The sequence below is a fragment of the Sitodiplosis mosellana genome, unplaced genomic scaffold (genome assembly GCF_009176505.1).
Source record: "Sitodiplosis mosellana isolate CC-2019 unplaced genomic scaffold, AAFC_SMos_1.0 Smas_scaffold_1, whole genome shotgun sequence".
Classification (NCBI taxonomy): Eukaryota; Metazoa; Arthropoda; class Insecta; order Diptera; family Cecidomyiidae; genus Sitodiplosis; species Sitodiplosis mosellana.
Window position 1 is genome coordinate 860035 of NW_022595244.1, and position 14214 is coordinate 874248.

Below are 14214 nucleotides of genomic sequence, written 5' to 3' on the forward strand. Positions count from 1 at the left end.
GTGTTCGTGGTCATTGATATTTGTTAGGCCAAGTGTTTCGCTTCAATTGAATCGACGCAAAGCTCTATTTCGAAACTCAATCGACTTCACTAATTGAATGATGCAGAAAAAAACACACACGCAGTGCCGACCGAACAGGAAAAAGCAGTGATTCATTTTCAGTTTTGAATTGAAATGGTTTTTGACTTTCTCATTTGTTGTTACTGTTTAGTTGCTTTCTGGAACTGCAATGCTCTCGCTCTCTCGCCTCAATGAAATTGAATTCTTTGTTTGTTTTAAGCTGCTTATCCAGCGTGGCGTTTTTATGGCCAACTCTGTTTAGGCTGCGTGATTTTTGCCTGCGTTGCGTGTTTGTAATAACCATAAAAAATGAACAAGAAAATGAATTGAAGTCGCGCAAAGAGCACACGCACGATTTTTTCTTCTTCATCGCTTGATGTATACGTATATATATTTCGCCCAGCGATAAGAATCTGAACTGTTGTTGTTCGTGTTTCAATGTTTGAAATCATTAAAAGCGTGAGCTCGGCATTATATTTCTGTTTTTTTTTCTTTATGAAAAATTGCATTTTTCCCTACATTCGCCCGCTAATTCTGTTGTTGCCGTTGGTGAGGTTATTAGTATATTGCTGGTGATTACACATTTTGAAACGAGGGGAATTTTTTTTTTGCGCTACATGCAATTTCAATTTTGAGGTGTCATGCATTTAATGACTACGTCATAATTCGTCCGATTTATCTATTAATTTCGATTTTTCATTCACATTTTTAACCATTATGATTGATGTGATTAAAAGCATTTGCACTGCTGCGCTGCGCTGCGCGTTCAATAAACCAAATGTGTGATTTTTCTTCTCTCCGGTTCACCATATTAATGTTTGCAAATGGAGAAGTGGCGATCCTCCACAGGCCACTGCAACACCAAAATGGCGACGATAAATTGTTTTTGTTGCACCGATTTTTTTTTTTGAAAACGGGACAAACAACTTAAAAAAATATGGCAATTAATCAGAATTTTTTATGGAAAAAATTCGTTTGATGTATAATTGCTACTTGTATGGCAAAAGTGGCCGCATTTTAAATTGAATTTTTTTATATTGAAATCTACAGCGAGAATCTAACAGCATTTTTGCGTTAAAATTAAGAATTCTGGATTGAAATGAAACTCTTTGAAATTGAAATGCATGGTCATGTAGCCAGCCAATGGCACACACACAGCTCAACGAAAGAAGAAGAAGAGAAGCAACATCGTGTCAACACGTAAAATATAATGAATGTGACCATATGTATTGCTTACTTAGCCAGCATACTAATTGATTCATTTATTCGGATTCGGCCAAAATTCGAAAGTCAACACACAGAAAATAAAACCCGGCCACCGCACAAGAGCGCTCGCTTGTGCAAAAAACAGAGAAAAAAAACGCGAGGGCAACAGCGCGGAGAGCGTGAGCGCGCGCTCACCATGATGACAAAAGAATATGTGGCGTGAATTAAAATTTGCATTAAAATGTGCATATCTTTCGGTCATTTCAATTTATGCGTGCGTGTGTGAGTGTGTATGTCTATTTTCGGGGCCATAAAATGATGGACGAAGAGTGCAGGGTGAACAAGCGAGCGAGCAAGCAAGCAATAAGAGAATGAAAGAAACGAAAAAGATGAGAGAAAAAAAGCAAACCCATTCGCTTCGTTGTCTGTCTATTGAAATTCGGGCAAAGCAAAACCGAGAAACGAATCAGCATAAATAAGCGAGGCATTATAGAATAAATAAATAAGGCACGAATATTTTCAGCGAAACGAGAGGATCATTTGTTCGCATGTGCATTGTGCATATCATGCTGCACAAACACCGTCATCGTCGTCATCATCATCGTCATCGTCGTCGTCTTTTTCGACACTCTCTGACAAAAGAAGAGAAAAGACCAAAGCGGCCAACACACACGAATCATGGCACAAAAGGCAAAAATAACAACGTCGACGACGACGAGAAAAAAACGTCTATGCTGCTATAAAAAAAAATCTTGTGAATGTGTGTGAATTGAAATTCAAAATGGCTGAATTCCGATGTATGGAATATTTTATTAGTCATGTTTATGAACGAGAGCCACGAACAACCGAAGGAATAGTAGAGAAAAAAAGCAGCCAAAGTATCGAGGAAAAGACACAAAAATAGCTCCAGATCGGATTTTATTTATTTATTTTGTTATTACTGGCTGCTACATTAATGTTTCTCTTCTCGGTTGTTCATTGTGTGTGCGTCGAATTGAGTCGAAATGTACAATGAAAGAGCACTCCATCAGCTTCTATCTCTCTCTTTCACCCGCTCTATCTCTCGCTTTTGAGCCGGCTGATGATGTGTTCAACCAGTTTCATTTTGCTTGAAATTTAAGTCGATTGTGACTTTGGTTTGACAATAAGATCAAATAACTGCACTATAAAAAACCAGCACACACAAATCCGAACACATTTCAAATGACCGAAGCACGAATGAGAGACCGTCCGCTCGATCGAATCAATCAGACGAACAGAGAGCGATAAACTGGGGAAAAGTAATTTTACTATAAAAATAAAATGTAAACGAAATCACATAGCGAACCGAGTACGAAAGGAAATTGAACGTGAGCTCTATTTGAATGGCATCAAAATGAACAACAGAAGAGAAAAAAAATACCGAGCAACAACAACAATAACATTCGAAGCAGTTGAATAACTTTGACTGCTCCTGGTATTTTTCTTCTTCTTTCATTATGTATGTTAATGAACGATGATGTGATGAGCAACGATCAATCCAAAAAAAAAGAGATTCTTTTTCACGTTTTCATTCCATTCGTTCTCTCGTGGCGTTGGTTTTATTTTCGTTGTGTTACTAATTTCGTGCGATGTGTGTCCATGTGCGGTTGGCCAAGTGTGTGCGAGCGTGAGCGTGAACGCTCGCTCGCTCGAGAGAGAGAGAGAGCGAAAGAAGACACAGCACAATGTTTCGACACAAAGAAATTATGACCTTCAAGTGATATTGTTTCTCATTTTATGGGTATGTGTTTGTGTGTATTTTGGTATTTTGTTTCTCGGCTATATCGAATATTAATCGGGTTTCGAGTTTTGTGCTGTCGTTGTTGTTGGTATATCTTCTTTTTTTTCGCGTTTTGTGTTCTTGGCTTTGTTTCGACTGGTTTCTTTTATGCCTTTCATTTGGTATTCATGCTTTGTGTGTTCTTTTTCTCTCTCTCTCTCTCGTCATCGTTGTTGTTGTCATCGTTTCTTCTTCATGTATTTTTCTCTTTCTTTTCGTTTATTTTTCACCCTTTTTTTAATGAACTTAGCATGTTTTATATGAATAAATGTTGGCACACAAGCGTATGTTTTTCGTTGTTATTATTGTTGTTGTTGCTGCTGATAGTGCTTGAATTCGCGAGACATTGGTTTCTATTTCGTTTTGGCCGAATGCTTATGATATAATTGAAGTCGAAGGAATTCAATACGATTTATCCACACATGAATGAACGGACTTCAGTTTTATATAACAGCGCTGAAAATGAAACACGGCTCGGTGTACGTGTACTATTTAAAATCGGGTGACAATTGTCACAACATGTTCGATTCGTGTTGTGTTTTCCTTTCTGCTTCTTCTTTTGCTCTTCTTTTGAGGAAGCGAAAAAATATAAATAGAATGTCTCTCTTTTAAGCTAATAAAAGTAAAGTCGAATATTGGAGCTGCACGTGTTCGACTTTTGGCTAATCAAAACTTATTTCAGTGTGGGAAATGTATTTGTGTGTGTGCTTTTTTGTTCGTATGATTTATTTAAAAAATGAAGACACTTTGTGACACTTGATGTTAAAAGCATTGACAAGCAATTTCCCATGACAGCCGGAGAGAAAAAACAAAGTGCAAAACGTGCACTTGGCCTGCTTGTTGGCTAATTTTATACGGAATAAATTATTATTAACTTTTTTTTCTGTTCGATTACGATCACAAATACATATACGAACGTTGGTGGTCATAAATCTAAATTCAAATGCGCACTTTCGCCTGCTGTTCGCATATTATGTTCAGTTAATTGATTTTCTTAAGTACTTGCGAACATTCTTCTTTCGCTCGCTCGTTTGTTCGTCCATTTGATGGGTTCAATCACATTTTTTTAATCAAAACTATCAAGAGTCATCAATAAAGTTTTTCGGCCCTTGCAGTGGACATGTTGTTTCAAGTTGTTCCCATCAGTGCGACCAAAGTTTCTAGATGTTTCTTTATCTTTTTCTTTATTCTTTGGCTCATCTTGCGGTACACGTGTCTACCTTTGGTGAATGGTGAAACGGCTCTCTGGTGTGTCATCTAATGAGTTTCATAAGAAAAATATGAAAATCTCTTTAGTGCGCGCATGAAATATAGTGGAACCTCGGAAATTAGAAGATCCAGAAATTAGAATTCTTCCGAAATTAGAAGAGAATTCTCCGTTCCATTGCTGCTTCTGAAATTGGAAGATTGTCTTCTAATTTCAGAGGTACTTTTTTAAATGCTTATTTAATACAATGCAGCTATTGTATCGAACGAAAAATATTTTAAATGGAACAAAGCATCGATTGGAATTGCTTGACGAAACTAAGGAATTGAATCACTATTTGTGGTTTTTTCGAAAATTATGAGCCTCAGCTTCAAAATCTCGAAACAAAACATATTAATGTGAATTCTATTTGAAAGTGAAAATTTTTAGGAACATTTCATCGTTAAAATATACAATAATGGCTGATTTGAAGCAAATTGAACTCACAATCTTCTGGAAATATGTTAGATTTTCGTCCAAAAATGAACAAATTTTGTTTTTTTGGATTCGGATTGCTCCAAATTTACTTTACATTCGTTTTTTTATGGAAAAAATACATCTCCAAAGTTTTTATAATCTTTCATCTCGAAATAAATGAATTGTTTTGTCTGATAATTCTTCTAATTTAATTGGAATATTATTGAAAAGAATTATTAAGGCAGAGTATCAAAAATATTGGAATCTTGTTAAAAGTATGTTTCAAAGTTATATTTTTATTTTGGAATTTCGTTCTGGTGTTATTGTAGTGTCATTTTGTTCATTTAACTGCAAAATTAATGCGAAAAAATTTTCCTCCGAAATTAGAAGAATTCAGAAATTAGAAGTACCCGAAGTACAAACACCTTCTAATTTCCGAGGTTCCACTGTATTTAGCCAGGCTGTTTTATGTGTGTGCTAGTGTTCCTCTGAGCCACTTTGTATATGGTCACACTGGCAACGTTTTTCGTGTAATTTTATGGTCGACATGTTTTTTTTTGTCGGTGACGCGAGAAATTCCCAGAAAAATAGTGAATGTCATGCATCCATAACGGTTTTATGAGTAATATGGGTGGCATAGCATGCTCGTATTACACTGGCCGTTGTTGCTGCTATCGGGAAAATGCGATATTTATACAACATAAATATGTTGGAATTTTGCTCAGATTACATGTATTCACATGCAATTTCATAAAGAGATGAATGGGCGAAACTGAGTTCGAGATCAGAGCATATATTTACAAAATTGAAATATTGCCAAATGGATTCGGTTAAATTTGGCGGAAAATACATCGAACGGAACAGAAATGAGTGTTGTCGTCATCGTAAATATCAGCATAACTCGTTCATCTATTTTTTTGTTGCTCTCTCTCTCTCGCTCTGGACAGATAAAAAATATAATCGCAGATTTGTAGCTGCTCATATTGGAATAGAAACGAGCCGCATCCTTATCATTAGGTCAATAAATGTTTCTTTTGTGTGTAAATTTTTCTCTTTGCTTTTTCATTCGTTGCGTTCATTGGCTTGTGGCACAATCGCTTCCAATTCGCCTGATATTCGCCTGATATAGTTCCGTTATCTAATCACCGCGGCGTTAAAACTTCGCTATTAACTTGTGCGACCGAGCCCGTTCAAGTTTTCAAGCTCTCTTTCTGTTTTCACAACACATTTTTTTCTGCCATTTCCATCTTCTCTGCTTCTTTCTTTCTCTTTCAACTTGATTACCCGATTTTAATAACATTTCTGAGTCCTCTTTCTCCATGCTTCATCAATACATATGCGAAATTGGCCATTTGTAAATGCAATTCGAAAGTATGATGCGTAGACCAAGTGCAACAGCTGCGCCGATGCGCGCAATTCAATTCGTGTCGTAAAGTACAGTTTTTCAAAGTTTTCGCTTCGGCCATGAAGTGGAATTGAGTCTTTTTTTTCGCTTTGGTTTTGTTATTTATGTATGTGTGTTTGTGTATGTTATCTTCTGCTTGTATTTCCTTATGGAACGGCACCACCCATTGCAAATTAAACGCAATACATATTTCTGTCCATCAAGTATTTTATTGACTTGGTTTTACGGTTTTGGTTTTATTCATTCAAACAAAAATTAAATTACGTATTTTTTGTTTCGTTCATTCGTTCGTTCGATTACGCGTAGCCTGGATGTTTGTCGGTTGAACAGCAGAAGCCGTCGAATAGAGTGACGTGAAAGAAGAGCGCGGGCTTACGAGTGCGATTACCGCGTGGCGAATTCCATTCGATCGCATGTAATGAAATCGTCTATCGATTTGGCAATGCCGTGTGCTTGTGTGTATATATTTTCCGAAATGTAAACCGTTTGCCGAACCATAAATATGATTTGCACGCTATCAAAAAGTTGGTTTAATTTAAAATTGGAATCTCTCGGTCGCTCGCTCGCTCAATGGATTCGATTCAGGTTGCATTTGAATGTAGCACGATTTAAAGGGCACACAACTCATATTTATGGATTACGTGCGCTCTATGCCAAAATGAAAAATTCCATTTGGTGGAAGTTTTACGTCATTTGCATTTCTCTTTCGTTTATTAGTTTAGCCCATTGCAAATGTTTGGTTCAATTCAATTGAAAATTGTAATGATTTTGCTTTTGGTCGACACTTTTTACAAGAGCATCGCTGCTGCTGCTGCTGTGGCTCAAACAAAATGGCTTCCAAATTTGCAGCAGACAAGCGTTCGTTGCCGTTTTGGCCCAACGAAATTATTGGTTTTATTTCAATTTTCTTTCGCATCAAGCCAAATGACAGCTTGTAACTTAATGTGATCACGTTGTATATGTTTAATAATGGAAATGTGTTGACCAAACGCAATTTATTGCCGTTGATGTTGTTGTTAGTGGTACGATTAGTGTGCAAGCGACAGAATCAGAAAAAAATAGATCAATCATATGGCAATGGCGAATAGCCACGAGACAAAAACGAATTAACGAATTACAGAGAAAAAAGGCGAATAAGAAGTCGAAGTAAAAAACAACGAAAAGCAATGAGAATAATCATAGAAAGAAAGGAAAATAAACAAAATTGGCACAAAAACCGCATAATATTCGCGGCGTGTATGAATATACACGGCAGCGTATACGATTGTTAATTTTACTTGTGTGAAAATGCTTGTGTTTCTTTCTTTCATTCTCATGTGTTGTGCTGCAATCGACTCACGTAATAAGAGCAATTGACATCGTTTTCGCTGCTATTTCGGATAGGGCAACGGTCAGTAGTTTTCTCAATATTATTTCGTTTTGCATTTGCTCGTTTTTCGCTTCACCTTTACGATATCTACAATCAAAAACAACGGCGTGTAAATTGCATTTGACCATAACACTGATGTGTTGATGAAAAAAAAAACTCATCGGACGAGAGGTGGTCGAACCCTTGAGTCATTTAAGCCACACCAACGAATACGCTGTTCGTTTTATACATCAGTTTTCTGCAAGTGGCGTTTGATAAATTTCAGTCACCAAAATGAGCACGTAACGTGCATCATTCCTTGTGCATAAAATCATTTTCCATCAAAAATATTATAAGCACCGAAAAGACGTGGCTCCGAACAAAAAAATATGACATGGGGAAAACAAATGCTTCCAGAAAAATGGCCAAAGAAGAAAAAATCAAAGAAAGACAAATGAACTTGGTGGTTAAAAATGTCCGAAGTAAAATGCGTGAAATGCCAAAGAGTGCAGAAAAATGAATCGTAGCACCCGAAACAGAGGGAGAAAGCAAGAAAAAGCGGACGGATGACAGCAAAAATCCATGTGAAGAGGGAACAATTTGCTGCCAAATGCCATTTGTCAACATTTTCAAAATGTGTCTTGTATCGATTTGCTTCTTTCTTTTTCGTGAAAACTTATGAACTTGACAAATTCAAGCACTGGCTCAGCATCCGCATTTAGCAACAACAACAGAAAATATGATGACAACGACAGCACACACATAATATTCACCATTTGCTGGTGAATTGCAATTGCATATAGCGAAAGAGAAAAACGGCAACAACCGGCAGTATAATAAATTGAAAGTTTGTTTCCCGCATCGTCTAGCTGAATTTTATTTCAAAGGTCTCTTTCATTAGGAGTATCAAACAAATGACGCCATATATAACATGTTTTTTTGTCTTGCAAACGATTCTCAACCATTAGTCAAATTCAACTTGAATTCGGTTGAACAACTTGAGCAAACAAGAACAGGTGCACACTGCACAGTTCTGTTTTTTTCCTTTTGAATAAAGAGAAATTTTAACGAATTTCTCGAGCATTTCCTCTCTGCGTTTCCATTCGAATGGAAAATTTACTCAAATGGACACCAAATAAAATTTCATTCCGTTTCGTTTGCCGCAAAAATTCAAATTAACTTTATAAAAGTTTTCAAACATATTCCATTAATTGTTACTCTTTTGACGTGAGTTTTGAATGTTCTTGCGCTCTTCCACTCACTCTCACGCGTGCAATCAACGCCGAAAATGAAAAAGTTTTTGGGTTGAATTGAACCGACAAAAAACGAGAAGAAACTTGAATGACATCAAAAGATATTAAATTTCCAACGGGTTATGCTGGTCCATTTCCACATCGAATCGTTCATTCGCCTATGAAGAAATTGTTCTTTCCATTGCATTTCATAACTTGAGTAACATAATCCAACAGGAAAAACAAGGTCCAAATGTATTTTTTTGTGTTTTGGTTGGGCATTTTCCTCTTGTGTACAAACGGAAACTCAAATTTCGAGGTTTCACTTGGAAGTAGAATATTAAATTTTTAGCTACAAACTTCAAATCAACTGGGTAAATAGAAATTAGATGCGAAAACCTTGGATTTACATTGTATTTAACTCAGTTTGTGCTATTATCAAATTGAAACTTATGTACAGACAACCAAATTGAAAGTTACAGCCAGTAATTTACACCGACTCGGTGTGTGTTTGTTTGTTTCTTTCTTCTTATTGTGTTATTTTGTGCAATTATCTTTTGTATAGGTACCGTTTAAACTAGTTTTGCGATTAAAAGAGAACAAAAAACCAACAACATAATGTTCAAAATATCTCATTAAATTCGAACTAGTTTTCGGTGTCAAATACGCGGTCACGTTTTGTATGTTGTCACGAATGTGTTTATTGGGTATTATGGATTGAAAAATTTCGTCGAAAAAAAAACCAGCACAAAGAGGAAGGTTCATGGGCGATTCTGGCACTTAGCCGACATTAGCACATTTTTTTGATTTCGTTGAAGAACTGAATTGATGTCGAACGAATTTGTTTAGGTCTTGGGTTGGGACGATTGTTGGAAGTTGAAAAAAATGAATATAGTCTCAAAATGAGCTTACCTATGGATTGGTGATGCTCCAGATGGTATTCTCTGTTGATACGAAATGGATGCTGGTGGTTGAGATGACGCAGTGTCAGCCCGCTGGCCAACCTGAACTGAACGTATAGCCGCTTCCATCTCATTCCGACGTGGCCACCATTATAAACCACTCATTTTCAATAAAATCAAAGCACAGCGAAATGAAAATTAAACGAAAAACGAAGCGCGTCCCAATCGATCGGTGATACGATTTACGTCCCGTTCAGCGAATGAATTTATTTGGATTTTTTTTATATTTTTTCTTTATTCTTTTTCCTTTTCTGGTTTTTTCTCGATTCAATTTCGGATTGAATCGTTGTGATTCCGTATTTTGGTCGCAGCACTTGAGCAAAAAAAAAATCTCACTAATTTCTCTTTTTTCTCAGAATATTTTTTTCTTTTCAATTTTGCTTCTTTTTATTCAGCACAATCACCAAAAAAGTATCACCAATTACGATTCCATCAAAAATACAATTGGTTACTTCACTTTTTATTTCCTTCAGCACAGATTCAATAATTTGTTTGCTCTTCTCAAGTTAAATTTACTTTGATTTTTGACGTCGATTACAATAAAAACTTCACTTTCACACTGAAATTAGAGGTCAATAAAGAGAGAAAAAATTACGATTTAAATATGTTTCGTTGAAAATTTACGCAATGGTAAATCATGTGCTTTAAATTCTAACAAAAAAAACCTCATACTCTGTCAGAGTTGAGAAAGGGGGAGAAAGAGAGCCACCCATGCAGTGGGCAAAATGCTTGGAACTATCAAGAAAATCGATTTCCAAACTTGTATCAACATTAAATTTGATTTAAATTGTTTCAACTTCAGAAATTTCAACATATGAATGAGTTTACGAGGAAAGAATCGACCGTTTTCTTGTTACTTCGAAACACTTTACATGTATAGAGAATTTTCTTTACATTGTGGAACAAAACACACAATTAACTTGATTGATTTTTTATTTATAGATTTTTCAGTTCGGTTTCGGTTGTTTTCTTTTGTTTAAATTAAAAAATGCGAGAAATTTATATACCACGCAAACACACAGCCACCAATTAATGAAATTTTACTCAAATTTAGTTATATGCTTTAACATTAAATCCGTACATTGGATGATGACGACGTTGACAACGAAACACAAATAAAGATTTTAATTCTGCAAATAAACGAAAAAAATTGAAGTTTTCCATTAGTAATGCGTCTTATAATGGGTTCAACGCTCGATTTTCAAAATTTTTTTTTTTTTCATTGTATATGAGACAGAAATGACTTGAACAAAATTGAGAATATTGTGTTTTTGCCCAAACGAATTCAAATTTTTTATTTTATTTTTAAAAAATGTCACGATGATGAAAAAGTTCCGAATCAAACAGTTTAAACCATAGAAACTACGTGGTTTGAGAGTTGCTGTGGAAACAAACCCAAAGATAATTCAAAAATATTCGACGTTCAAAGAAATGAATTTAAAAACTTTGAAATTCTTGAGACTTCCATAAGAGCTCGAATCAATCTCAAGCAAACGGAAATTATTTTCAAGATGGAAAAACTTTTGGTAACTTCCAAGAAAAATCTTGCAAACGCGAATGGAAGTTAATTGAGAAGCTCATGTAATTTCTAGGCGATGCAGCTAGAAAATACCTACGTCAAGAGAAATTACGTGGAAAACAAATCCAAAATGAGTTGAATTCGATTTCCGTCGTTTATTTCAACATAATGTCGATGTTGTGGAATACATGTAGCAAGCAGTTCAAAGAAAATTGAATAAAAACGGTGTTTTCTTTGAATAATTCGTGCGAGGCTTATAAACCATAAATGTGCTTTTCAAAGTGAAAAACAAACAACTCGAAAATGTCACACGGCTCGTATGCTAGTCATCATCGGGAAGTGCAATTATGGTATAAATTATTCACATTTGGTAAGTGCGCCAGTTGCAAAATTCAAGAGACACACAATGAAAAATTGAACAATGAACATCCATCGCTCGAATACAATAATAATATCGAGCATATTGAGCGCATAAAATACAATGAACGAAAAAATGAAAAAAAAATCCAGAAGAATTATTATGGTAGCTATTTAAAAAAAAATGGTGTATATGCTTCGTAGATCGAAGAACCCCATTCAGTGAGCTTCTTCAGAAAAAAAATAGAACGCAAAAAAACACACACAACATATGAATAGTCGTGCTGGTGTTTTGGTGATTTCATCAGCTCATTCGACAAAATGTAGACAAAGCATATGTCTTCATGATTTTGTATGGTAGAACGTTTGCTGGTGAAATACGACTGAAAATTATGGTCGAATTCTTCTCGTTTTTTATTGAAACGCGAAAAATTATGTGTGACTCGTTTCAGATAATGATTACCACATTTCTTTTGCTATCGCATATGAAATCACACCATGTGTTTGATTTTCAGCGTAATTTGGGCAAATTTCGAATTTTTCACTTTCTTTGCACAAAATATTCGTTGAAATTCGATTGAAATAAACTCAAAATGTTCACTGTGTAGGATGGCATACGCTCGTCGAAAAATCGATTCAATTGTGGGATCGTGGTTCCCATATCCAAGCCAAGCTTATAAGAAATTCGATTCATCTCAGAATTCTTCATATCAATTTTTCTTTTTCTTCGTCACAAACGGAAAATATTTTTATTCATTTTCAAAACTGTATCTCATCGTTTAAATTCATTGGAATTCTTCATTTGTTTCTCTTCCGCTGTAATAATTTGAAATTGCCATTCCTTTCAGATAAAAAATGAAATAGGTTTGCTTGTGATGAAACACTCATAAAAACTGCTACGCACAAAAAACAATCGCATAGTTGCTCAAGGGTGTTCCAGATTGTTCAAAACCATGGTCGATATGGGCAAAACTATCAGAGTGATCAACATTTAATCAACGATTTCTCATTCAAAAACAATCTTCTCGGTATAATTCAAATGATTTAGGCCATTTAGGCATTCACACAATCATTGATGTCTTGATTCTGGTTGGGTTTGTCCTTTCGATTCATCTTGACCGAAGAAAAACTCAAGCAACTATGCAACCGGAATTGGATTTACTCATTCGTTTCTTTTTCTTTAAAAGGCTCTCTCATTTGACACAATTGCAATCGCCAATGTGCAAAAAAACCACAATAATCTCACTAAAACTAAAATAAATATTTTGTTTTATCAAAACAGAACCAAATGAAACTAACAGCAAATTTTCTGTTGATTTTCTGTACGTCGAGTGCTGTTTTTTCTGATTTCAACTGTTCTCTCCGAAACACTGAACCACTTTAAAAAAAATTATTTCTTATTTTTTTCTTTCTTTCAGTTTTGTTTGTTTGTTTGGTTTTTTCTTCTTTTCTTTTTTTTTGATAAATAAAATTGTTTTTTTCTGTCTGTTCTAAAGCACACACAAGAATGAAAAACTAAATAGGCGCCCGAGTCGATGAACTATAGAAGGTGAAAATATAACGTGGAAAACACAATTTCTTGTTGAGAAATATCGTGCCGTTCGTGTTGCCTATGCAAGAACTACGATGCTGAACGCTGTTCGCGCGACGTCAGCCATTTTCTTTTTCGGATGAGTTAAATAACGAACAAGTTCAGTATATTGGCGCTAGTAGGAAAACTCGGAATGTACGCGATGCGATCTCTGTGTGTGTGCGGCTGTGTATGCGTGTGTTGGTAGCATTATAAATTGATGATGTTCGTGTATGGTTGTGTATTTGCTACATTCGTTCCGTTTCCAACGCTATGTGCTTGTGCATGTGTATTTGTGCACGCTCGTATGCTTGAGAGTGAAACGTTTGCCTATGTCGAACATATCACATCTCCATGTGTGCTGTCCTTGTCTGCCGCATGCCCCACTGAATCGGCTCAATGTTGCCGTGCATTCGCAGACATTCATATGCTGCTGTGAATGAACAAAGACCGCCGATCACAAAGAAAATACAAGGTGCGTTCGCATGACGTGCGATAGAAAGAGAATGGTGATTGTGTGGCTGGGTTTACACGGCCACTGTTTGTGTTTCTTGAATTGGCTCCGTGGACCGTTCATTTTGGGAAAAAGATGTTCGCCTTCGCAAAATTGATTGAAGTTTCAATGAATCCACGCAATTTTGGTTCTGTATTTTTTTAAATACTCAAATTCCAAGCCAGAAACTAGCCTGCACAACATACAGTGTAACGCATACACGTTCACATTTTTGACGGTGGCATTGTGAACGCAGCATGAATTTTAACCAAAATGGCTGCCGCCACATTTGTTCACATGCTTTCTTGCTCGTTTCCATGTGGATGGCTATGCGGTGGTATGAGATGCAGTCTTCACACACTTTTATTTGCATGCCTCGAGTGAATCGAACAACACATAGATAGCAAGCGGTATACAAACCACGATGATGACTCGGCTGAAAGAAAAAAGTTCAAATGACGACGACGTGCAGCAGAGAGAGACAGAGAAAGAGAGAAAGAACGAGAAACGACAGCAACAAATAAAAAAGGAAAACAACAACAACAGCAGCAGCAGCACTCTTCATATAATTTATTTATATGCATTTATTTCTTTTGGG

At 36.0% G+C, this 14214-nt stretch overlaps 1 protein-coding gene across 24 annotated transcripts in view; it reads right to left on the minus strand.

The window, feature by feature from the left end:
- LOC129569624 (uncharacterized) overlaps positions 1 to 13312 on the minus strand; it is a 76011-nt gene extending 62699 nt beyond the window's left edge. For 6 of the 24 annotated variants that reach the window (XM_055448873.1, XM_055448791.1, XM_055448848.1 and 3 more), the window contains exons 1-3: positions 12853 to 13242; positions 10685 to 10807; positions 9628 to 10236 (exon numbers count right to left, since the gene is read on the minus strand). In XM_055448873.1, the coding sequence (XP_055304848.1) occupies positions 9628 to 9746 (119 nt within the window). In that variant the 5' untranslated portion in view covers positions 9747 to 10236; positions 10685 to 10807; positions 12853 to 13242. Of the gene's footprint in view, positions 1 to 9627; positions 10237 to 10571; positions 10808 to 12852 lie in introns of all 24 variants that reach the window. The other 18 variants (XM_055448808.1, XM_055448758.1, XM_055448834.1 and 15 more) reach the window with 7 other exon arrangements.
- Between the last annotated feature and the right edge of the window lie 902 nt (positions 13313 to 14214).